This window comes from Telopea speciosissima, chromosome 10, assembly GCF_018873765.1.
Source record: "Telopea speciosissima isolate NSW1024214 ecotype Mountain lineage chromosome 10, Tspe_v1, whole genome shotgun sequence".
Taxonomy (NCBI): domain Eukaryota; kingdom Viridiplantae; phylum Streptophyta; class Magnoliopsida; order Proteales; family Proteaceae; genus Telopea; species Telopea speciosissima.
In genome coordinates this window covers 4,820,019-4,843,806 of record NC_057925.1, presented here as the reverse complement: position 1 = coordinate 4,843,806, position 23,788 = coordinate 4,820,019, and the positions used below count along the sequence as shown (strand labels likewise).

The window sequence follows — 23,788 nt, the reverse complement described above, 5'->3', positions numbered from 1 at the left end:
GTTATAGATTCATAATCATTAGATTTCCAAAATTCACCTTGTCTAGATTGAGACTCCATGGTCCATACATATAACACACTTTTTCTTCCCAATTAGTGAGGGAAACCCACCAATATAGGATAAGTCCCCCCCCCCCCACCAAGATAGGATAATCAATTATATAGGATAAAGGTAGTCAGTTGAGGCAGAAGCCTTTTTCATTTAGCTCACCCATTTGGGCCAAAAGGATTGATAATATGGTTGTGAAATCCCCTCTGGGACCCATGTGTGGAATCCCAAACCCCCCCACCCCCCACCCCCCACCCCAATAACCCATATAAGGTTGGATGCCATAAAGTGACCTTATCACTATGGGCTTTTTATTTTTTTATTCAAAATAACTTTCTTACACATAAATAAATCGAATTAAATTGAAATTTAACTTCATGATTGGATGATGATTTATATCTAAAATATTTAAGAACCAAAATACATTGTCAAATGAGACAACCTAAATGCCTTTAGATGAACTTGTAAATCATTTTAATTTGCTGCTCTTTTTTATTTATGCCACATGGAATGATGCTTTGATCATTTAATTATTAGTAAACAACATATCAAAAAGTTTTTCATTCTTTTAGTCCAAGATCCACTGTTGTGGGGCTTTCAACCCTTTCTTCAATGAGTTTTTTTTTTTTCAAACAAAGATTGTTTATTTTTATAAACAGTTTTTAAAAACATTATTATTGCTAGTGATCTTATCAAATTAAACTATAAATAATCAAATAAATAAGATTTCATAAAATAATGAGACTTTCTCAGTATGTGGAGGATAGTACTTATTACTTGATTCCATTCAATGCATGTTTATGCATATCATAAGCCATTGTGGTATAAGAAGATGGTGAAGTGATTCCAATTCTTCATCTCTTCCATTTCAATTGGGAATTGTAGATTGAGGCTTGTTTCAACAAGCTAGGAAGCTAAGATTTCTCAAGTTTCGATCGAAACTTAGTATTTTTTGGGCAAAACTCGACAAGTCATGCATAGATAAAAAACAGGACTGATTGAAATCGATCGAAACTAGTTGAAATTATCAAAATTTCCAATATATTGTCGAAATATGTCAAAACTTGATCAATACAATATTACATATAGGTTTCGATCACCTCGAAAACTTGAGAAATCGAGACATCTCAGTTGAAACTTGAACCAAGCCTATGAGAGGTGGAGGGATTAGATATAGAGATGGAAAGAGTGAGAATGTAGAAAGGAGAGATGTATGAAGTCATAGAGGATACCATTAATATGAAAATGCCCAGCAGCACTGAAAAGAATCTTGCAGCCGCCCTATTGTGCCCTAGCAAGTATATTCGCAAAACTGAATGATACGAGGGTATTTAAGGAATTTTATTAGGTTTTCGCGCACAAGATTACGGAGTACTAAATATAAAGTTAGTGGGACGTTGGTGATTCGAAAATTCAAAAAGGATACGCCACTGCACAAGAGCCACCACGATTTTGGTGCGAAAGAAAGACAGAAGGTCACAGAGAACTTTCTCGCGCACTGTCTCATCTCAAGTCTCAGCGGTCGCGCCCACCTCCCATTTCCATCGTACCCTAATTTTCCTATTTTCTCTTATCCTTTTCCGTGCGAGAATCTTGAGTCCTCTCTAATGATTCTAAGGCCCTAGTTTTCAAATTTTTTTGGCTTTCAGGAAACCCTAGCTTTCTCAGGCATGCTCACGTGTTAGCCTCGTAATTCGACGAAGAAAACGTTAAAGATAGTCACTAAACTTTACAGCGATTCGCATATCCGATCTTTCGATTATTGTGTTTCGGAAATCGTGTCTTGGTGAGAGATTTTTCTGTGTTATTTTATCTTGTCTCTTCTTTATAAATGCTTCCGTCTTGATGTTCATATTTGATTGTAGTTGCCAAGTCTAGGCCGTATTTTAGAAAAGAAAGTGAAGTCTTTATATTTCGGGTAGTTTTTATTGGTTGTTTGGATGACTATTGGGAGATTTCAGAGTGGTTGTATGTCGAGTTAGCAGTTAAAGATTTCATCTTTCTTTTTATTTTCACTAAAAAGGTTTAAGGATTTTATTCTTTGTTATATTTCCATTTATGTTGGTTTGTGTTTTGAGCTTGAATGTCATGGATAAAATTCATATAATCTGGATTGCAATTACTGACTTTCACTTTAAAAATTTATTTCTTGGTTTTTTAGTATCAAGGGCTTGAAATTTCGTCACGGAAATGGAAGTGAATGGGAAAGATGATCTTAAGGCACCTCTTCTTCAACCTTCAGAAACTTTTTCTGTTACAGTGTCTCAACCAACTCCGAATGTAATCAGGAAAACCAAGACAGTTGTGTTTAAAATTCGAGGCATAAAGTGTGCTTCTTGTGTGGTCTCCATAGAATCTGAGCTTAGAAAGCTTAATGGGATTGAAACTGTCATGGTATCGCCTCTTCAGGGGCAGGCCATTATCAGATACAAACCAGAATTTGTCACTGTAAGTCGGCTTTTAGTTACTTGGCAAGTCCCCCTGTATGCTCTGCCTTTTATCTTCCTTTTATAAGTGGTTTACTAAAGTTCTTTACTCTGTTTAGTAATTTTCAACAGTTTATACTACTATCCTCTTGAATTATATACCATAATGGACCAGTACAATAATTTGAATGTCTTTTGAATTGTTGATTACTGCCAGTGATAATTTAAAAAAAAAAATAATAATTTTGTGTTGATCTGTAACAAAGAATGATAGACAAGCACCTTATTGAAGATAGAGAAGGCCAGTTTTGATGAGCATTGCACTTACTAGACTTAAATACCACGAAATGTGTTGAGATTTTCTTATCTGGACTGTGAACTGTTGGCTTGTTACAATTGTTAATCTTTTAGAACTAACTTTTCAACATTGATCCGTAAATTTGCTATTTTAAACTTGTCCAAAATAGAAAGCAGAACAGGCAATTTGTGTACCAAACCCAAGTAATTTGGATGAGGCTTACCAAATTAATACACTTAGTTGTAAAAAAATATGTCGACATTCTCCTATCTGGACAGTGTACTGGTGGGCTTTTTTCTGTTTTTTTCTGGTTTTAACTTTTTAGCATTTATCTTGAGTATTTGCTATTTGACCTTGCCCGAAACAGTCACAGAACAGGATTCATGTACCTGAACCAAAGTAGTTGGATAAGGTTGAGGGACTGTTAAGCCAAGAATATTTTTTCCTTAGGAATTTCAGGAACATGATATGCAATTATTGTGTAGATTAATCTTTGCGTCTTCAGAGGAACTTAGTTAAAGAATGTGTTGCAAGTCAATGTATGCAGGAACCATTGTTATTCCCTATAATATAACACTACTTTCAGATTTTCGATCTGTATATCTGCCCCTTCCTCAATCTCTATACATCTTGCAATTTATTATGTTTTTTAAAATATAATATATCAAAGTAGGGGTATTTTCTGAACTAGTTCTGTTTCCATACTTTCCACCCATTCTATTTTTATCTACTTCCTGGGATTAGAAACATTTACATTGGTGCTCTACTTCAGGCAAAAGCTGTTAAAGAAATGATAGAAGGCATGGGCTATCAAGTTGATGATTTCCCTGAACAAGATATAGCAGTATGTCGAATCCGAATCAAAGGAATGGCATGCACCAGCTGCTCTGAGTCTGTTGAGCGTGCCATCCTTGCAGTTGATGGAGTGAAAACAGCAGTGGTGGGCTTAGCCCTTGAAGAGGCAAAGATTCACTTTGATCCAAACCTCACTGATGCTGACCACCTTATCCATGCCATTGAAGATGCTGGATTTGGAGCTGATCTTATCAGCTCTGGAGATGATATAAACAAAGTGCATCTACATCTATACGGAATCAGTTCCCCAGATGATGTTTCCATTATTCAATCCTGTCTTGAGGCAGTAGAAGGTGTGAATCATGTGGTGATAGACCCAGTGGGTAACAAGGGGACTATTAGTTATGACCCCAATCTCACTGGTCCGAGGTCTCTAATACATTTCGTACAAGAAGCTGGCCATGGGCCCAACTTCTACAATGCGAGCTTATATACTCCCCCAAGACAAAGAGAAACAGAGCGTCAGTATGAAATTCAGGCATATAGAAACCTGTTTCTTTGGAGCTGTCTATTTTCATTTCCAGTATTTGTATTCTCCATGGTCCTTCCAATGATTCCTCCTTATGGTAACTGGTTGAATTGCAAGCTCTACAACATGCTTACTGTTGGGATGCTTCTGAGATTGGTTCTTTGCACGCCTGTACAATTCATTATAGGCCGAAGGTATTGCATTATACTTCAATCATTTTATTTAGTAGATTGTTTCTTTTGTTTGTACACACAATCTGCAACTTAATGGTAATGTAGCTCTATCTATTATTGATTCAGGTTTTATCTGGGTTCCTACCATGCGTTGAAACGAGGTTCTGCTAATATGGATGTTCTGGTTGCATTGGGCACCAACGCAGCTTATTTCTACTCTGTATACATTGTTATAAAAGCGCTGACTTCGGATTCATTTCAAGGGCAGGATTTTTTTGAGACTAGTGCTATGTTAATATCTTTTATTCTCTTAGGAAAATATTTGGAGGTTGTGGCTAAGGGGAAGACGTCAGATGCTTTGGCAAAACTGACAGACCTGGCACCTGATACAGCCTATCTTTTAACTTTGAATGGGGATGGCGATGTGATATCAGAAATGGAAATAAGCACTCAGCTGATACAAAGGAATGATGTGATCAAGATTGTCCCTGGGGCAAAGGTTCCTGTTGATGGTATTGTTATAAGGGGTCAGAGTCATGTGAATGAGAGTATGATCACTGGAGAAGCAAGACCCATCGCTAAGAGGGCAGGAGACAAGGTTTCATCATTTTTGCTTTATCTTGTTCCTCTTATCTTTCTTTTTTCTGCCTTTTGACCTTCTAAACTTGATTGAAATTTATAAATGCTCAAATATGTCATGAACAGGTTATTGGTGGAACCATGAACGAGAATGGATGCTTACTAGTTAAGGCTACTCATGTTGGGTCAGAGACTGCATTGTCCCAAATAGTCCAGCTAGTGGAAGTAGCTCAGCTTGCCAGGGCACCGGTTCAGAAACTGGCAGATCAAATTTCTAAGTTCTTTGTTCCTGCTGTAAGTTCTTTGTTCGTCTATAATTTTTGTCACTTTCAAATCTTCTTGAATCACTTGCAATCTTGTTTGATCAATTTTGCAGGTCTTACTGAGCATATTATCTGCTTTTCCTTTAGATTTTGTTTGTTTTAACTTTTAACAGAAAATATTTTGCAGGAATTGATAAGTAAAAGAAAATTGTTTTGGGAATGAAAAAGCCAGAAAATATTTTACTAAAATGCAATATTTTCTGTACGTTTTGCAAGACTTCCCCCCCCCCCCCCCCAAAAAAAAGGTGATGCCATCTTGGTCAATCAAACAGTTGTCACCCATGGAGGACACTTCCATATAGTTGGATTCTTTACTCACCCAAACATGTCTGAAAATGCTTCATAATTATAAATAAGACAAATGACAAAGAAATACACAACTTTAATAATCATGAAATGACTTTCCAGGAAAATATAATCTGATGAAATGAGCGGAGCTTAAGGTAAATTAAACTTGACACAAAGAAAGAAAACGGTGGTGGTGGAAAAACAGGTACTGAATCGGGTGAAAACAAAATGGCTGGTCAGCCGTGTGACATTCCACAAGATATCTGGTGCTCCTCAATATAAAAGTTTTTTTTTTTTTTTGGGGTGGGGGTGGGAGGGAGGTGTGAAGAGGGGAGGCAGCTTGCAATTGGTTGGAGGGGTTCACATATTTGTGAAATGGTCAAACTCTGATTATTCCAGATATTATTACCATTTTGTTGGGGGATTGAATGTGCATATAGAGGCACATATTATTTTTGGAAACCAGTTTGGTATTTTGTTTCAAATAATTGGTCTCCCGGTACTCAACAAGATGGGCAATCCTAAATGCCACCAGTCCAAAGGTTACCTGAGTTTGATTTTAATAATATGCCTTTAAAGTATAAGTAAAAGTTTACTTTCATTTCTTCAATTGCAGAACAGTTCAATGAAGTTTTGACAACCAGAAGGTATTTTACAATTTATCCGTTACATTTAGGAGGTTATACGGTACTGCAGTTGCTGTATGGTCCATCTCTCTCTCTCTCTCTCTCTAAATAAACCTTTCGTGCTTTTAGCTTCGAGGTGCTTTATTTATTTATTTTTTTAATTTGTTAATTCTGTTCCTCATGATGTAAAATTTCCTTAATGTCTGCTATGGCTGCTGGTCAATGATAAATCCATCATTTATTTGCTCCACCATATTGCAGGTTGTTATTGCAGCATTCCTTACGTGGTTGGGCTGGTTCATTCCTGGAGAAGCTGGTCTTTACCCTAAACATTGGATTCCAAAAGCCATGGATGGCTTTGAGCTGGCACTTCAGTTTGGTATTTCAGTACTGGTGGTCGCTTGCCCATGTGCTTTGGGACTAGCAACCCCAACGGCTGTCATGGTTGCTACAGGAAAAGGAGCTTCTCAAGGGGTCCTCATCAAAGGTGGAAATGCACTTGAAAATGCACATAAGGCAAGGAAACTCAACTCGAAAAGCCTTACACCTGCTAAATGGGTCAACCTACTCTGTTCTTTTAACTTATCTAATCTACACCACATCACTCCTCACCTGCTTATTAAATCAGAATCTTCCTAAATGACTTCCCTCAACGTGTCACCTCTTGGTGCCACTCTTCAATTACCTTGATGCTCGTCATTTGTCATTTTGTCTTTTCTTGTTTTGCCACTCATCTCTCCCGATGATTGAGCTGACCCATAGAGCACCATTGTGCGTTAATCCTGATCTGTTATTTATTTCCTGCCCAGTGCCGAGCATTTAGCTCCATGCAGCATCGCTGCTCTTATAGCTGTCTTGTAAAATTTTCTTCGAGTATTTTTAGTGGAATGTTGGATCATACAACATTGTAGAAGCATTTCCTTGCTTCTCCATACAAGGCATGGAAAGACTTCTGTGTGTTTTTCATAAATAGTTGAGCTAAAAAGGAAATCTTTTTTAATGTCTCAAAAATTAATAATTAGTTTTGCTTCAGTTATTAACAGTTGTTATCCTTGAAGCTGCAGGTGAATACTGTGGTCTTTGACAAGACAGGGACCCTGACAGTGGGAAAGCCAATGGTAGTTGGTTCAATGCTTTTTTCCAATGTGCCTATCCAGGAGTTTTGTGATGTGGCTGCTGCAGCAGAGGTAGGCACTGATATATAGTTCTTAATTTTGTGCAGGTTGCTTGTTTTGCTATGAGGAAGAGCAGAACAGAGGGTTGACTTCACTAAATATTGTTCACAATCTTTGGTGGCAGGCATACAGTGAGCACCCTATAGCAAAGGCTGTAGTGAAGTATGCTAAGAAACTGCGTCAGCAATATGGGTCCTACACTGAACATGTAACCGATTCGAGGGACTTTGAGGTACACCTGGGAGCTGGAGTGAGTGGGAATGTTGGTGGGAAACTAGTGTTGGTTGGGAATAGGAAGCTCATGGTGTCCTATAATGTTCAACTGGGACCTGAGGTTGAAGATTACATCTCAGAAACTGAGCAGCTAGCACGCACTTGTGTGCTAGTTGCCATTGATGGGAAGGTTGCTGGGGCTTTTGCTGTGACAGATCCTGTGAAACCAGAGGCAGAGCGTGTTGTATCTTTCCTTCAGTCAATGAACATCTCAAGCATCATGGTGACTGGTGACAACTGGGCTACAGCAACGGCCATAGCAAAGGAGGTTGGAATTACTAATGTTTTTGCTGAGACGGATCCAATAGGAAAAGCCAATAAGATCAAAGAGTTGCAGGTAATTATTTATGCTCAGAAACTTAATCCACACAATCTCATATGAACTACTCATCACTTTGATTGGGTGTATTGACCAATTTAATTGCTTTACCCTTGGTTTCTTCTAAGCAAAATATTGACCTGTAAACCACATGATTAATGAATTTATGTAGGTAATGTGGATTAGTTTTTTCATTCAAACTAAAATTATGATGTAAATTAGATCTGACATGAAAATGTTGAAGCACATCAACCAACAAGTTGCATTATACGGAGAGCAGTTCATCTAACTAGCATAACAACTTGCTAAGTGTTTCTGGGGAGAGATTTTATCTTATTGATTTTGAATTTGGCATGGATAGTGTGTAGTAAAGATGCAACGATGAAACTATGAGTTCTGGCTGTAAGACTCACTAAATAGCTGTTAAAGTTGCCCACCTGTTTTGTTCTCTAGTTTTGAGCACCTGAGGTTTTGGTTTGGTGTCTTATTTGGGAAGATCTCATTGGTCATGCAAAAATTGAGGGAATTAGACAAGCTCAACTGCCTGCAATTTTAAATGTTAGATAGATAGAGAGTGATGCAGATGCACTTTGTTCATGCTGCAGTGCATGTGTGACTGTGTATGCGTTTATAGGAGGCCAATGCCAGCTCAGGCAGTGTCCGAGTATAATGTCCTAGTTTAAATTACAATCAAGTCTTACTTGTTTGGGACTTTCCCTTGGTTTCTAGCTAAAATCTTTGGTTCGTCCTTTGGAACAAAGGATGATCTAGTATCACTTCAAAAAGATGATAGGTTAAAACCCATCAACAAAACATGACTTTATGACAGTTTACTGGGTCTGAGGCTAAATTTATCAATAGGTTATTTATCTTTGTTGATTATGGGCTTGGTAAATTATAATACTGTGTGAATAGCATGTGGTTGTAGTGTTAATAGAACAGATATGAATTTGAATATTGGATACTAGTAATGTGTTTCTGACTATAAAATTAAATTTCATGCCAGATGAAAGGGTTAGCTGTTGCAATGGTGGGGGATGGAATCAACGATTCGCCCGCCTTAGTTGCCGCTGATGTTGGCATGGCAATTGGTGCTGGCACTAATGTTGCTATTGAAGCTGCTGACATAGTTCTCATCAAGAGCAACTTGGAAGATGTAGTAACTGCCATTGATCTCTCCAGAAAGACTCTTAATCGCATCCGACTCAACTATGCATGGGCTCTGGGTTACAATGTGCTTGGCATGCCAATTGCTGCTGGTATTTTGTTCCCTTTCACTGGAATCCGGTTGCCTCCATGGCTTGCTGGGGCTTGCATGGCAGCATCTTCACTAAGTGTTGTCTGTTCATCCCTCCTGCTGCAGTCTTACAAAAAGCCTCTGCACATCCAAGATACTCGGGGAACAATTGATTAGTCAAATTGTGTGTAATTTGGCTAATTTTGGACACATTTAGCACATACACATCATCCTGAGATGGGTTTATGCTTGCTATAATGAATGCTTCATCTATGTAAGTGCCTTAACTAGTCCAAGTCGACTTTTGATTATTCACAAGAGTTCCACAAACCACGCCTAATTGGCTAAATGTTTTTTGGGGAAGGGTTCCCATCAGTGCCCGTGTGCAGTTTCGGGTGAAGGAGGAGGGCTGACATAGGGAAGACCCTTTAAATATGGGGTGGTATGGAGGGGATTTTCATGCGTAGGGTAGGGTGAACTATATGGGTGGAGGTGTGCAGTTTCATTTTTGTGCTGGCGTCATGGGGATCCTTCACCATCATTTTAAAATTTAGATGAATAATGTTATCTCAAAATTTTACCCCAAAAAATAAAATTTCTCAAAGTTCTTATTTTGGTAAATATTATGGGGACCAACTCCCAAACATGTGGTTGGTCCATTACCTTTTATTTTTGATAAAAATAGAATGAAATTCATTAAAGCAGCGAGAAGTTAGAGATTACAAAACTCGAAATATTATCAATTTTAGCTCTCCCAGCTTATTGATGAGCAAGATACACAATATTCCTATTTTTCTTCTCCACATGCAAATAGTTAAATTGTTTGAAAACATTTCTTATAGGCAAATCGTGTATTGTACACGATCATGTTCATCCAATAGTTGAAAGCACGGCCATGTATGAAAACTCTCCCCTTTCTTATATCCAACAAAAAAGATAACACTTCCCAGTTCCCATGGCGAACTTTCCTGTTCTTATTGCACAAGCTTTATTACCTATTCACAACTAGTTCAAACGGTGGTGGTGATGAGACCTATTTGCCTTGCCTACTGTAACCTTTCAGAATTCCTCTGGCTTCGGATTCTTGTGTGCTCCCTGCATAACTAGAATTTGAGGCACAAATACACGCTCTATCCGAAAAAAAATAAACCGCCGCCCAACCAACCATGCAAGAAGAAGACTCGAAACTCCCATCACATACTATAACATGATGTACAAGGTAAAAGCCCTGGGTAATCAGGCCAGGGGATTAGAGTTTCATTAATAGATTGGTGAACTTCTAAACTAGTAGGCTTGAGAAGGTCAAGGTCACCAACCCACTTGTCTACTTGGGTGCACAAAGAGTAATAGAAATTAGATAGCAACAGGTTCAAATCATAAATGATGAGTTTTACTAACATGTTAGGACAGATTTGAGAAACTAACCCAGAATTAGAGAACAATGCAGCAGAAATAAAGCAGATCAATAACTAAAGAACTAACCAACCGATGAGGCAGAAAAACTGGTCAAGACTGGCTAAACTTGATGTACTTATGGCAAAAATATCATAGGAAACCATAGGTTAGATGGTGAATAACGACAGTGGACAGATAGTAGAAACTTAAGGAAAACAGCAAGTAGTAACTTACTAAAACGTGTATATCTCCAAAGTTCCAGATCTGATGCTGAAATTCTGAACAGATGCAGTAATATTAGGGAGGAACATCATATATCCAAAATTCAGATCAATTTGACTGTTGGATAGGCTCAAATCTTTAAGAGAAGACAGAGAACACAAGTGGACAGAATTGATATGCACGAATAGAAACTTAGGGAGAAGATTAGTAGATCAAAGAGAGAATAAAATCAAAATAAAACAAAGAGGATGGACAATAAGAAGGTGGAATCGAACTCACAGGAAGATAGATTCAGTTTAATTTGTTACACATCCACACACTCACGCTATAACTTGCTGAAACTGAGAACAAAATGGAGAGAAAAGAGGGGATAGGACCTGGCTTGACAATCCAATCCCATTCCCATGTCATCAACTAAAACAAAATATAAAAAATAAACATACAAGGAAGAATTGTAGTAATATAAAAAATAAACATACATTGTTGTTACAGAAGCTTGTAAGGAGATGCTATGGTTGAATTTTTTTTTGAATTTTTTTTTTATGGAGTTGGGTTTGGAATAAAAAGAGTATGTTAGGTGTGACAGTCAAAGTGTCATTGTTTAAACAAGAATGCCACATTCCACTCTATAAGACCAAACTTGCAGCAAAGCTTCATCTCATCAAGGCTGATACTCTATCCACTTTGGAGCCCAAGCCCAGTGCTGTTTTGCACGATATTCCATAACCTTCTAATTTTGCGTTATTTCCGTATCTCAATTTTTATTCATCGGATTTGACTGAAATTTTGAGTGTAGCATCCCTTCACCTCCTTCACTCAACCTATGTTTAACACTGTTCTACAGTCTGGTTTGATCTTTACCTCCTAAGTTATGAATTCTAGTTTTATTGATATTATGATGTTCTGCTGTGACCTGTCATCGACTGTAGAGTAGTTCTTAGTTGAAGTGTTGAAGCCCTTCTACATTAATTACACAAGCATACAAGATTGCATGTATTAACCTGTTAGTAGCAATATTTCAGCACGTACTTCAGCAGTTGGATCAACTGCTTCAGCAATACTTTCGGGTGCTGGTTCTGTTCAGTTAAAATTTTCTCTTTTTGCTGATGGCTTTTTAATCTGATTTCCTCTGTATCTTCACAAAATGTCATCATTCCTCTGACTTTGTTGTCTTCACTAATGTTCATATCTGTTTACTGAATTATTTACTTATCTTTTAATTTCAAAAACTTGAACTTTTTCCCTCTTCGTCTTTGATTGAAATTTCCTTCTTAACAGAGTAAAATATTTATTTTTCCATCCACAAAGCAAGAAGAGGTTAGGTCCTTTGAAAGGAACCCTGCTCAAAAGAGTATTATTTGGATGATAAGTAACGATCTAGAGAATGAATTGGGCTTCTTGGTGGATCCTTTATAGTTAGTAAAAACGGGAACGGTAATAAAACGGAGTTTTACGGTATGGATTCTAAACGGTAAAAAATTACAAACAGACGGTCAAATAAAACGGTCAAAAAAATAGGGAACGGTAAAAAACGAAAAACGGACGGTACGGGTTTTAAACGTTTATATTTCAAAAAAAGGGAACCAAAAAAATGCTACTATTCTCATATAAATTGAGGAATTTTTATTTGAAATACATGCTTCTATTTCCGGTATCCATGCATTGACTTTGAGTTGAAGGTGATATCATGAAAAATGTAGCCCTTCGAGTCATCTTTACGTCGGTGAAAGAATCAAGCCGATCAGAGTTCGGAAGAGAGAGATATGGTCAGTTAAGTCCAAGGTCTTAAAAAAGGCCAAAAAAAGGGAAACGTGTTTTAAATGCGTTTAAAACGGGAATGCTTGCCGTTTGCCCTTTTTTACCGTATGTTTGAGAAGCATACGACAAAACGTGTTTAAAACGATAAAATACGGGAACGTGTTTAAAACAAAGTTTTAAACGCATTTTTGCTAACAGTATTCCTTTTAGGCAAATTCTTTTTTAATCTTAACAGAAGCTGTCTTGTGTTTTGCATTTTGACATTTTCATGCTTACAATATTCTCCCCTGAATGTATAAATAACTAATTCCAACCGTTGGGTCGTGCACTCCAAAATAAGAGGCTTTTCTATGCACATCATTATATTCCCAAACTTTTCCCATCATGCTGTATATTCTTGTCAATGATTGATTGAACCATATGGAGGCACTTACACAGAAATCTGGGTGTTATATCCACTAGTTACTTTCAACTGAACTAGATAAAGGTGGCTAAGGGTTATTTTGATCTGGGTTGGGTAAGGTCATAATCAGGTAGTGTTGGCAAATAGCCTATTGGCTCAAGCCTCTATCTTAAAGAAGCAATGATATGGGCACGTCGTTTTTGGTTTCTGTTATTATCCACAGATTGCATTAGATCCGTGGAGAGTTGGTCCTGGATGAGTCGAAAAATTCTAATCCAAATATGACCAAAGTGTAATGAGTTCTGAACCAGTCAATTCTAAACCTGAAAGCAACGTGGGTCAGTTTGGGTTGGTTGATGCTGCTACAGACTTTTTTTTTTTTTTTTTCCACCAAAATCTAGACAAATGGAAGAGGGAAGTGCTCTTAGCTAATGTATGAGCCTCACCATTTAGTTCCCTAGGAATGAACAAGTAAACTATACTACCAAAACAGCAACTAAGACTTGGGATGTCATCTACAAGCAGGCCAGTGGCGCAGTCAGTAGAAAAAGAAAACTGATTTAAACATGCCACTAAACCTTCGGAATCAGAGAACATCACTATCTTCAGCAACCAAAGTTTTCTGGCCAACAGCAAACCATCCCTCATAGCCTAAGCTAACATACAAGACGCAGAGAAACTCCAGCATGCTTTACCCATAGCCGCTACAAATCCCTTCTGAAAATCCCTGATGATAATGCCCCTGTCACCAAAAGATCTATTAGCATGCCAAGCACCATCACTACTGTTGAACATGGACTTTTTCCAATTTGATCAAATATATAGCAGGATGCGTATATATATATATATATAAATCATATAGAATACATCAAAGTACCCTACCTGTTACCTATGTGTCTCCGGCGGTAAGCGTGGCGAGGCTCTTAATGGCGAGGCTCTTAATGTAGGAATGAATGTTAGAGAACTCCCATTGATCACTGAGATGTAGAACTTTCAACTCTTTGGTCACTTGGTCAAATAAAAATGGCCTTTCATCTCCCCTCAGTAAAACCTTACCGTTTTTTAAGCCCAAGAGTTTTATGTTTCCCCGTTCATTAATTCCTTGATATATAAGGGACTGACTAAAGCAGAACTGCTTCACCCAAGAACTCTCCCCATCCTCCATCTTCACCCACAATTCATGTCGCTGCTCAACATGATAAAAAAATGGAGAGATTGCCTCCCAATACAGTTAGGCTTGCTGCTCTGGCAGTCTCGAATCATCTTATATTTCTCCTTTATTTATGATTAAACCTAGGTACCTAATAGAAAGGTGCAATGCTAACTCTAAGATTCAATGCGACATCATAATGGAAAACAAACTGCAGCTAGTAAAATAGAAGAAAGAAACTAAACGTACAATTGCAGATAACATAGGGAAACCAAGACTAAAACGAAAATCAGACAAGACAAGTAGAAATTAAACCCTAGCATACGATCCAAACAATTCAGGAAAGGCAAGATTACATACAAATACCAATAGGTAGATCTATCGAGCATTTGTATCGAAGAAACACAAGAACAAGAAAGTTGAAGGGTCAAGATCTAAAACTTATTTGATGAAAACATGACAAAAGTTACAAAACCTACCAGATGACTATCGAGCTAAGCCACAAAGCTGGAGTATAGATCTACTAGTGGTTCTGCCCAAGGAGAACTTCAGAGAACACATTGGAGGCTCAGAGAAGAGATCTTCAGAGAAAATGCTCTAGCCTTAGAGAAAACGGTCAATCAGGAGAAGAAATAAATTTCCACCTTTCAAAAAAAAAAAATGCTTATTGTTATTTTGTGGTTTCATGAGACACTTGTAAAATGAACTATATTAGCAAATACAATATAATCACTATCATAGAATTATAATTGACAAAATGCACGTTAATTAATACTTCATGGTTAAATGCGTATTTACTTGGCTTATTGGTTTCCTCTCATGTCTCAGTAGTGTTCTTCTCAACCCACATTCATAGATTTCCATGATAATTTTATGGTAATATCATGTTATTTGTAAACAAACTGATATTGATTAGAAGAAGAATGACTAGGTCTATAAATGTATATTTTATGATGAAAATATCATTGTGAATTTGCACCACAATTTCATGCACAATGAATGTCTAAGAAGGTATAGTGGAAACAATGGTCTAAAGAATAAGAGGTACGCATAGGTCTATATAATTAAACTTAAAATTTTGAGCAAATTACTCAGATTTTCCTTGACTTTTTTGATAATTCAAGGAATCTCCCCTGCCCTTGTGACAATTATTCAGATCTCTCTTATTTTTCAAACTTGGTTTCACTTAATCCAAATCCGTTAATGATGTTAGTATATTACCTACTGTGACCAAAATGCCCTTACACTTTTCCCTTTTTTTCTTCTTCTTGTTCTTCCTCTTGCCACTGCCACCGCCGGTACTGCTGCCACAGCCACCGCCCCACCATGTTCTCCCTGCCCCAACTCACCCCTCTATCTGCAAACTCCATCCCACCAACGACATCAATCTGATCCAAAACCTAGATTAAACCCATCCACTAGAAAAGTGGAGGGAGAAGAAGAGAGATCCAAATCCAAATTGAAAATTTCCTTACGCCTGTTGGAAGAGACATCCAAATCTAAAAATGGATTTTCACGGATACACCATTACTGTCACCGACCTTTTCTTCAAGCTTGTGATGTTCACAACATTTGATTGCAGGGGCCCATGACCCAGTTACATCACATACAGTAAACGCCTGGATTTTCCCTTCTTTAAAATCTGAAGGTCAGAATTTATTCAGAGAATCAAGAAAGGGGATGGGGGGTGGGGGAAGGGAAGGCACGTACCTTTCTTACAAACATAAACACAAACAAAAAATAAGCGAGAGAGACAGGGTTTTTGGGGTTTGCAGACAGTTACAAATGGTTTGAAATCTAGAGTTGCTTGAAGGAAGTGAGATTCTTGAAACCCTCCCATAGCCTCTCATAAACAACGGCATGGTAATTGTTGAGGCGATAATTTGCACTGGCGATGACTTGAGTATCACCCTGAACCACACGATCGTACTTCAACTCTGTCTTGTACTCCTTGTTGTGTTCTCCCACCGCGAACTGAGCGATGTCTTGGACGTGAGTTTCATTCACGTCTTTGATCGGCCTCCAGTCACCCACCAGTGCCGTTCTCCCTGCCGCCGACGAAGAATCCAGAAGAGAGAACACCACCACCACCACTAACCAGAGAATAAGAACAGATTGGGAACGGCTCTTCATCATCTTCATTTTTGTGTTAATTTTCGAAACTGCATCAGATCGATCAAGCATGTTCTGGCCAATCCTTCTCCACCAATTTGAGACCCTATCGAGCAAATTTACATTGTTCTCGCACAGAGTGACGAGATCATCCCGTGCTAGAATTCATCCAAGCGTTTCAGTGATTGAATATCGAAGATTATCACTATAAGAATCAAAGCAATTGGAGATTCCCTTATTGCAATCGGCAATAAACATGCCGAGCCGATAGGAAGGTATAGCAGCGAGGATGGACACAGCAGCGGCAGTGACAGCTGGATGCGGGAAGTGGAGATCGGCGCGGATACCAGTGCAGACAGTCTCCCATAGATCAGCGGTGAGTCTAGTCAAATGGATAAGAACGAAAGCGAGCTTTTCGCAAACAGCGGAGGCTGGAGATGCAGCTATCTCTTCGCAAGCGGATTTTGCAATGACGGAAATGTCTCTGCCGGTGGCTGACTGTTGAAAAGCTTGCAGAAAGGTACTGGACTGACGAAGAGCATCATTGGAACATAGATCAGCCTGGACCTGAGCGAAGAGGATGTCCATTTATGGAATATCCAAGGCTGGAGTTCTACTTTTCTTCTGCGCAGATGAGCTAAGGTGGTTCAAATGGCAGCGTTAGATAAGTTTTCCGGCGTTGGGTGTTATTTTCAACATTTTCTGAGATTTGATGAAGAAGAAGAAAGAAAGGGAAAGACTGTAAGGGTAATAGGGTAACTTTCTATAGGTTAAATACTTATAATTGACAATTTTTTTAATTTTATCAAATTTATCTGTTTTAAAAAATTAACGGACTGGGGTTAAGTGAAGTTCAGTTTAAAAAGCAAGGGAGATATGAGTAGTTCTTAGAAAGACAGGAGAGAATATTGAATTATCAGAAAGGTCAAGGGAGGTCTGACTAATTTGCTCTTTATTCTAACTGGTCTTTAATAGTAATTAAAAAGGGGGTCTTCTTCCTCAACCTACCGATGCCCATAACAACAATAGGAAGATGCGGAAACCAACCACTGGAACTTTGGAGTCAGGTAAGTAACACGAAACTCTTTCAAACCCAACCAATAGGTAGATCAATCAGAGGTTAGAAATTTTTACAAAAAAAAAAAAAAAAAAACTCCTGAAACTAACCTAGGTGGTAGAGAGAAATTAGGCTTGATGAGGGTCTTAGTTCAAGGAATCGGGTTGGGTATCGACCAGTTCCAAAAACGATACGTATCGTCCATAAGATACGAATACAATAAGGATTTGACCATTTTGTCCTATGCTTGTATTGTATCACAAATCCAGTATTGGCATCATTGACTGCCAATATCGATACGGATCAGCCAATACGATCGATCTGTACCAATTCTTAAAACTGTGGGGTTGATCTCCGACTAATAACTCATAGATGTGAGGCGTGGTTGTGAATGAGATTCTAGGGATCAGATCGACTAAAGCAAAGGTTAGGCTTCGCAAACTCTTTAATTGTTAATCGAATAATTATCACCTCCAATTCGTTGCCCGCTCCAATTTCCTCCAATTCCTCATATAGGAGCGGAAATGACCACCCTATCCCACCTTGGGCAATGTATTCGGGCAGGGGATAACAATTCTATAGGGCTTTTGGGAGGTTCAACGTTGTTTTGAAATGATGATATTTCATTTTCAATTCTATCAACCTCAATTAGAATTATTGATTTGGTTGTATATGCGCCTAATCTCCCTAGCCGTTGTCGCCTCACCTTCACTTACGGTGAGCTTAGGGCTGATCATAGATGGATCATTATCCTTTCAGGTTCTTTATCCGGTACAGTTGTCCGGTTCCTCTCATAGGGGAGCGAAAATGATGAGCTAACCCCCTGCCCAAACACACTGCTTGGGTGTGGTTAAGTTGTCATTTCCGCCCCCTATGAGAGGAACCAAACAACCGGACGGGACAAGGAACCTGACAGGAAAAAAATTCGATCATAGACTTGATATTTCCCTTTTTGGAAAGGGCTTAGTAATTTAGGGTGTACAGTTTCAGTTCCTTGGTTATGCCTAGGTACGGGTGTAAATGAATAGTCGAAATCCGTGTCCGTATCCATTTAGCACTATCCGAATCCGTCCGAAAGCTAAACGGATGCGGATACGGATAGGCTATAGCTATTGAAAAGCCATATTTACATGTAAACAGATAAAATATCCGATCCGTATCCATTTAGCAATATCCGAATCCGATCCATTTACATCCGTAATTCTCTTTCTCTCTGAGCTTCTTGTTGAACTTTATTCTATAATTTTAACTTGTCAATGACATCTTTTGGTCAAAGGTACCCGACTTTATTTTTTCGTACTTAGTTTTTCTTTTTTTCCCATAGATTCTCCTACTTTGCTTGATTATGATTTTTTGTTTGTGTATGTCTATGCAGTTTTACTTGATATTTGGTAATGCAGAACTAATCCTGAACCAAGGAAATTCATTGGGAGATTAACTTGCAACAGAATTGTAGGAAACTAAGATACCCAGATAACTCAATCGAGACGGATCTAAGAGTTTAAATGGATGATTAATGAAACTAGAAAATCCTAGGGATAAATCATATTCAGAAACTCATATTTATAGAAGTTGAATATGAGTAGGATTTCAGAAACAGATGAGAAAACCGGCTGAAACATGACCTGAACTCTAGACTTAATTGGATTGGTCCTTATTACAACCGTCATGGAGTTGTTTGTTTGTTACGTGGTTCCTAGACCCTAACCTAGGTGGTGATTTTTTATTTGTTCTCTCTCTTCCCAAATAGGTGATGATGGGTTTTTTAAGAACTCAGAGATCTTATTACCGGGAAAAAAAAAAAAAAAGATCATCTTATCTGGAGGTAAATTTTCATTGTTCTCATAAGTACCATGCCCAAAGACTCATGTAACTTATGTGTATGGATTTTCCATAGTCCCCATATGGGTAGCACATAAGCATAGAATATGACATTTTTTTTTTCAAGGCAAGTGCATACCTAACCATGTTCTCCAATGTACAGTACAATCATTTTCTCTTCCCCTTTAAGTCAATTAGAATCTTAACATTGTGGGTGGCGGCTGAAACAGTTTGATACACTATCTATCTAAATTTTTTTTTGAAACAAGGATCTCAATGAATACATCGAATAAATCTAACAATGAGGATTCATAATTATCTAAAACACACAAACAACGTACTCCTTCAAAGGAATACAACAGTCTATCACGGTCTCGATCTGTCAAATGCACCTTCTCCAAATGGCTTAATCCCAAGTTTGAAGAAGAAGAAGTCTTTTTCTCTTCAAAATTTTCTCTCAAAATTATGACTTGCAAGATATGCAATTAGGGTTTTAGCCATAACACCTCTTTTACAGTCAATATATACTAGGAGATTACAATCTAATGGACTAGATCACGCCGAATGGTGATCCTAAAAGGTGTCTTTAATCGCACTAAAAGATGACATTATAAAAGACGTAACCTGAAAAACCCCCAGTGATAGAAATTTTTATTACACTTTCTCCTCCACACAACCAACATCCACAATGGACCTAGCACATGTGGAATAAAATCATTCCCATGAAATTAAATCCATTGTACATAAATATGAGAATGTCATGACTAGTGACTTGACAAAAAAACATTTGAAAATATTTTTCAAATATAATTTATTAATGTAATAATAAAATAAAATATTTTTTATAAGTTTTTGACAAAACAATTACCAAGCCTTGTGTAAGTACCATGGTCTTCGGGATGAGGGTTCCTCAGCTTTATGGCGACAAAGATTGGGTTCGATGAATAACGGTGTATCGTTCCGATATATCATCATGGGGATTGGGATCATACTTTATAAAGAAATGGAGTCGCCACCTAGGGTTAGGGCCTGGACCCAATGGGTGTAGCCCCATCCGGGGTTAGCGGAAAGGGGCTACGTGATTCCATATGGTCTGGTTAGAGATTCAGGGTAAGTAGTCAGGTTACAAGGGTGAAAAGGTGTTAGGCACCTACCTCGCCCGGATAAACCGGTCTTTCTACTAGATGCTAGTTTTTGAATATTCTCCCTTAATAATATATCCTATACTAACATGTAAGGCTTAGTTATGATGCACTAATCATGACAAAGAAAGAAAAATCATTTACTATGTACACTAAAACGAGTTACTTTAATTGTCTACATTATGCCAAAAATAATGATAGGGGAAAGAGACGGATACCTGTCTAGAAATGCAAGAAATAAATGAAAACGTACTGAGGGCGAAATATGTGATGTCCCACGGCTCAGGTGAAGACGGACGATCGGCTTGTCTCTCTCTTGTCGGACAGAATGAGACTATACGAGATGAGTTTTGTCACTCAGACTTCGGGCAGAGTAACGACTGTATAAGAGATTTTCGTTATTTGTATACAGACAGAATAACGGCTGTGAAGGGGATTTTTCGTTATCCGTACACTGACGGGATAACAATACCCAAGAGCAGAATCGCTCTATGCTTGGATGGGTAATCGAAGGATCTACCCAAGTCGAAGAACTCCACTCACTCACATACTCAAGAGGAAAAGACAGAGGAAAAGAGGGTGAAAAATGGGCAAAACAAGCCCTGGAGGGTCTCCTTACCCGAAAAAAAGCTTGAGAAATGAAGGGGGGAGACCCTCCTATTTATAAGGAGGGGTCCCCTCTCTCTCTTGGCTAGATAAGTCCTCCACGGCGCCGTGGATGACGTCAGCAGGCTGATGTCACACCCCCTCATGGCACCGTGGAAATCCGGTACACATCCCCACGGTGCCGTGGGAATGCGCCCATGGTGCCGTGGGAAGGCGTCCACGACGCCGTGGGAAGAGTCCACGGCACCGTGGGAGCGCAGTGCCATTTTTCCTTGTTTTTTGGGTTTTTGGCTCCCTTCTGACTCTTCATGTCCACGGCGCCGTGGTGGGGGAGGGTGAGCAGTACCTCCTTCAACATTTGATAAAAGGGCCTTATAAGTCATTTTAGGGATGTTAGGGTGATTTGGTTTAGATGTAGGGACAAGAGTCCTTCTTGAGAGAGATACCGATGTCTGTCCGTGTCCTGTTGTCATCATCGCCGGGGGGTGACAAAATTCAGTGTCTACACCTTGGATTTCGACCAGTCATAGTTCGACAAAACTCTTACTTGGATGTTCTCTCTAAATGGGAAGTGAAAACCTTATTGAGTGTCACTCTCACTACCATTTACATCATTTACACGGAACAGCCAATGTGCAATCAGTCTTGCTGGTAGACATCAATCATTGGCACACCACAAACATACAAAATACAAATATCACAATAATTGCCTCTTAGGTACATGAAATACTGACTATTAGAATATCTTGTTGTCAAACACAACTAACCATTCAAGAGTTTTTATGAATTAGTGTTCAACACATTAAAGTGCTCTTTATTTATATTATGTTTCCAACCAATCCCCATCAGGGAAATATTCAATACAGTAACCCTAGAATAGAGTGCCCAAGTCTATCCATAATTGAGAACAAGTAACAATACTCTTTGGATAGTTGCACAAAATGTAATAATTATAACAAGCGATTACTGAAAATATAATTAATTAATTTATTATAATTAAATTGATTTTGATAAACACATCAAATGTCAAAATATCTAATAAATATTATAATAATATGATACCGGCTATAAGGCCTCACATAAAGGATTCATTCCATGCACTTAAGAACAATGGAGATGAATGCCTTTCCACACAAATGTAGATGTGTGCTTTTTGCGGTTGACTCCACATAAGCACATTGCTTGTGTTTATCCCACTTTTTTGTAACTAAAATTATTGCAAAACTTAAAACATGATAGTTGCCTGTGTATTAAGGTAATTTATATAAGGCGACTGAGCGTCCAGGGAGACATAAAGAGGAGAGAGAATATTAATGCGAGACCCACATACATGGTCACAATATAGAAGGACAATACCAAAAATAGTTGTTAAAGGTATGCATCTAAAAAAGTAGATCCAATGGTAAATCATTGGAATCTTAATAAATGTGATTTAATATAATAGGTGACCCTGTATGAAGGATGATATATTTTATGCAAAGTATCACCACATATTTTACTCAACTGGCATAGCGCTATGTTTACCAAATATTTTTCAAAATTTGTTAGAACCAGGTGATCCAAATAATATAACTACCTAATTTGATGACTAGAGCTAAAACCTTCTTCCATTCAAAATGATTGCATCGCTGATTGTCAAAAGCAAAATGGTAGATGGTCCGATTGTGTAGAGTTCATCAAACCATATACTCCTTTGATACAATGAATCAAGGTATTAACAAAAACAAAAATATCCAATTTCCCCGTACGAAAATGATAAGATTTTCTTGACAGTGCACAAAATTTTGCCATCTGAAGAAATGGTGTGGCAATTCTAACTGTTGGATAGATAGTAGATGGTTTACATAAGCTATTTTGTCAAAATTTAGATTCAAATTCATCTATGATTTAAGGTACTCCAACTACTACAATGAACACTCCCATACAAGATTTTAGTTCACGGTATCAACGTTGGTATTGTCCTTGTCAATACTGATATTGTCCAATTCTAATACAAGAAATCACTTTTTAACATAAAAAAAATCCTCACATCGTCCGATACGTATCAATGCTGTATAGGTATGATCATTGCTGATAACGATATAATATTAATACCTAGTTTATGTTCCCATAGTTGTTGTGGACTTTCAAAGCTTTTATTTGTGACTTAATAAACTCCATCTCCATTGAAACTTCACTTTGTTTCAGGTTTGTCTCTTAATTTTGGGCCCACACCTAAATGATATGACTTAATCTACATGGTTTTATGGGCTGAAATAAGGTGTGGGCCCCCTTTGAAATGACTCTCTTATGGATATTTTCTCCGCCATGAGTGCGTGATATTTTCTCTGCCATGAGTGCGTGAAAACTTCCCGGCGCCTCGCTCTACTGTTCTGCTACTTTTTCATGCACCTGTCCCTTTGCGCTTCTACTGATCTACCCCCTACCTCCGTCATCTATGCTGACCAGGGACTATACACCATCTCCATTATCCTCGCCGACTAGGGAGACTACACCTTCCCCGGTCTCATCGCCGGACTTGGCTCTTCTTATGGACAACTCCAATACCACACAAGATAGTTCAACCCCTACTGAACACTCAGTGGATTCGGATGATGATATCATCATCGACGAAGCATTGCAGCATCACCTATCCAAGGCCTGGGAGACATCTCTGGTGGGTTTCGTCATGGAAGGTAGACCATTCCATAAGCAAGCGGTAATGGAGGCGTTTATACCGGCATGGAATCCGAGGCACTCAGTCGAGGTTTCTTCTTTGGACGACCGAAAGTTCCTATTTCACTTCCAACATCGAATGGATATGGTTAACATCTGCCGTGAAGGGCCGTGGTCAATTTCCGAGAATCTGCTCCTTCTAGAAAAATGGAACCCCAACCAAAGCTGGCTTTTCCAGCGATGTGAGTTCTGCGTGCAACTACATGCAATCCCTCTTGAGCTCCAAGCGGCAGAAGTCATCCTGAGAATCGCTAGGAAGCTCGGAACACCGAAGAAGGTGATGGTGGTCAATGGTTTTTAGTTTGGAGCCAAGATTGC

At 38.4% G+C, this 23,788-nt stretch overlaps 1 protein-coding gene across 2 annotated transcripts; it reads left to right on the top strand.

Moving 5' to 3' along the window:
- Window positions 1–1,657: 1,657 nt before the first annotated feature.
- On the top strand, window positions 1,658–9,407 carry LOC122641939 (copper-transporting ATPase HMA4-like). Of its 2 annotated transcripts, none has more exons than XM_043835280.1 (9): window positions 1,658–1,763; window positions 2,210–2,496; window positions 3,545–4,290; window positions 4,396–4,867; window positions 4,975–5,142; window positions 6,347–6,601; window positions 7,150–7,272; window positions 7,385–7,870; window positions 8,859–9,407. In XM_043835280.1, exons 2-9 carry the CDS (start codon window positions 2,239–2,241, stop codon window positions 9,264–9,266), a joined length of 2,916 nt encoding a protein of 971 aa, XP_043691215.1. In that variant the 5' UTR covers window positions 1,658–1,763; window positions 2,210–2,238; the 3' UTR covers window positions 9,267–9,407. The 2 variants fall into 2 exon arrangements, with proteins under 2 accessions (XP_043691215.1, XP_043691216.1); XM_043835281.1 differs by lacking the exon at window positions 1,658–1,763 and adding an exon at window positions 2,052–2,071.
- Window positions 9,408–23,788: the final 14,381 nt, after the last annotated feature.

Coding starts and splice junctions, on each gene's coding strand:
- LOC122641939 (XM_043835280.1), top strand. CDS start 2,239: ATGGAAGTGAATGGGAAAGATGATCTTAAGGCACCTCTTCTTCAACCT. Junction 4,291..4,395: donor CAATTCATTATAGGCCGAAG/GTATTGCATTAT, acceptor TTATTGATTCAG/GTTTTATCTGGGTTCCTACC. Junction 7,273..7,384: donor ATGTGGCTGCTGCAGCAGAG/GTAGGCACTGAT, acceptor CTTTGGTGGCAG/GCATACAGTGAGCACCCTAT.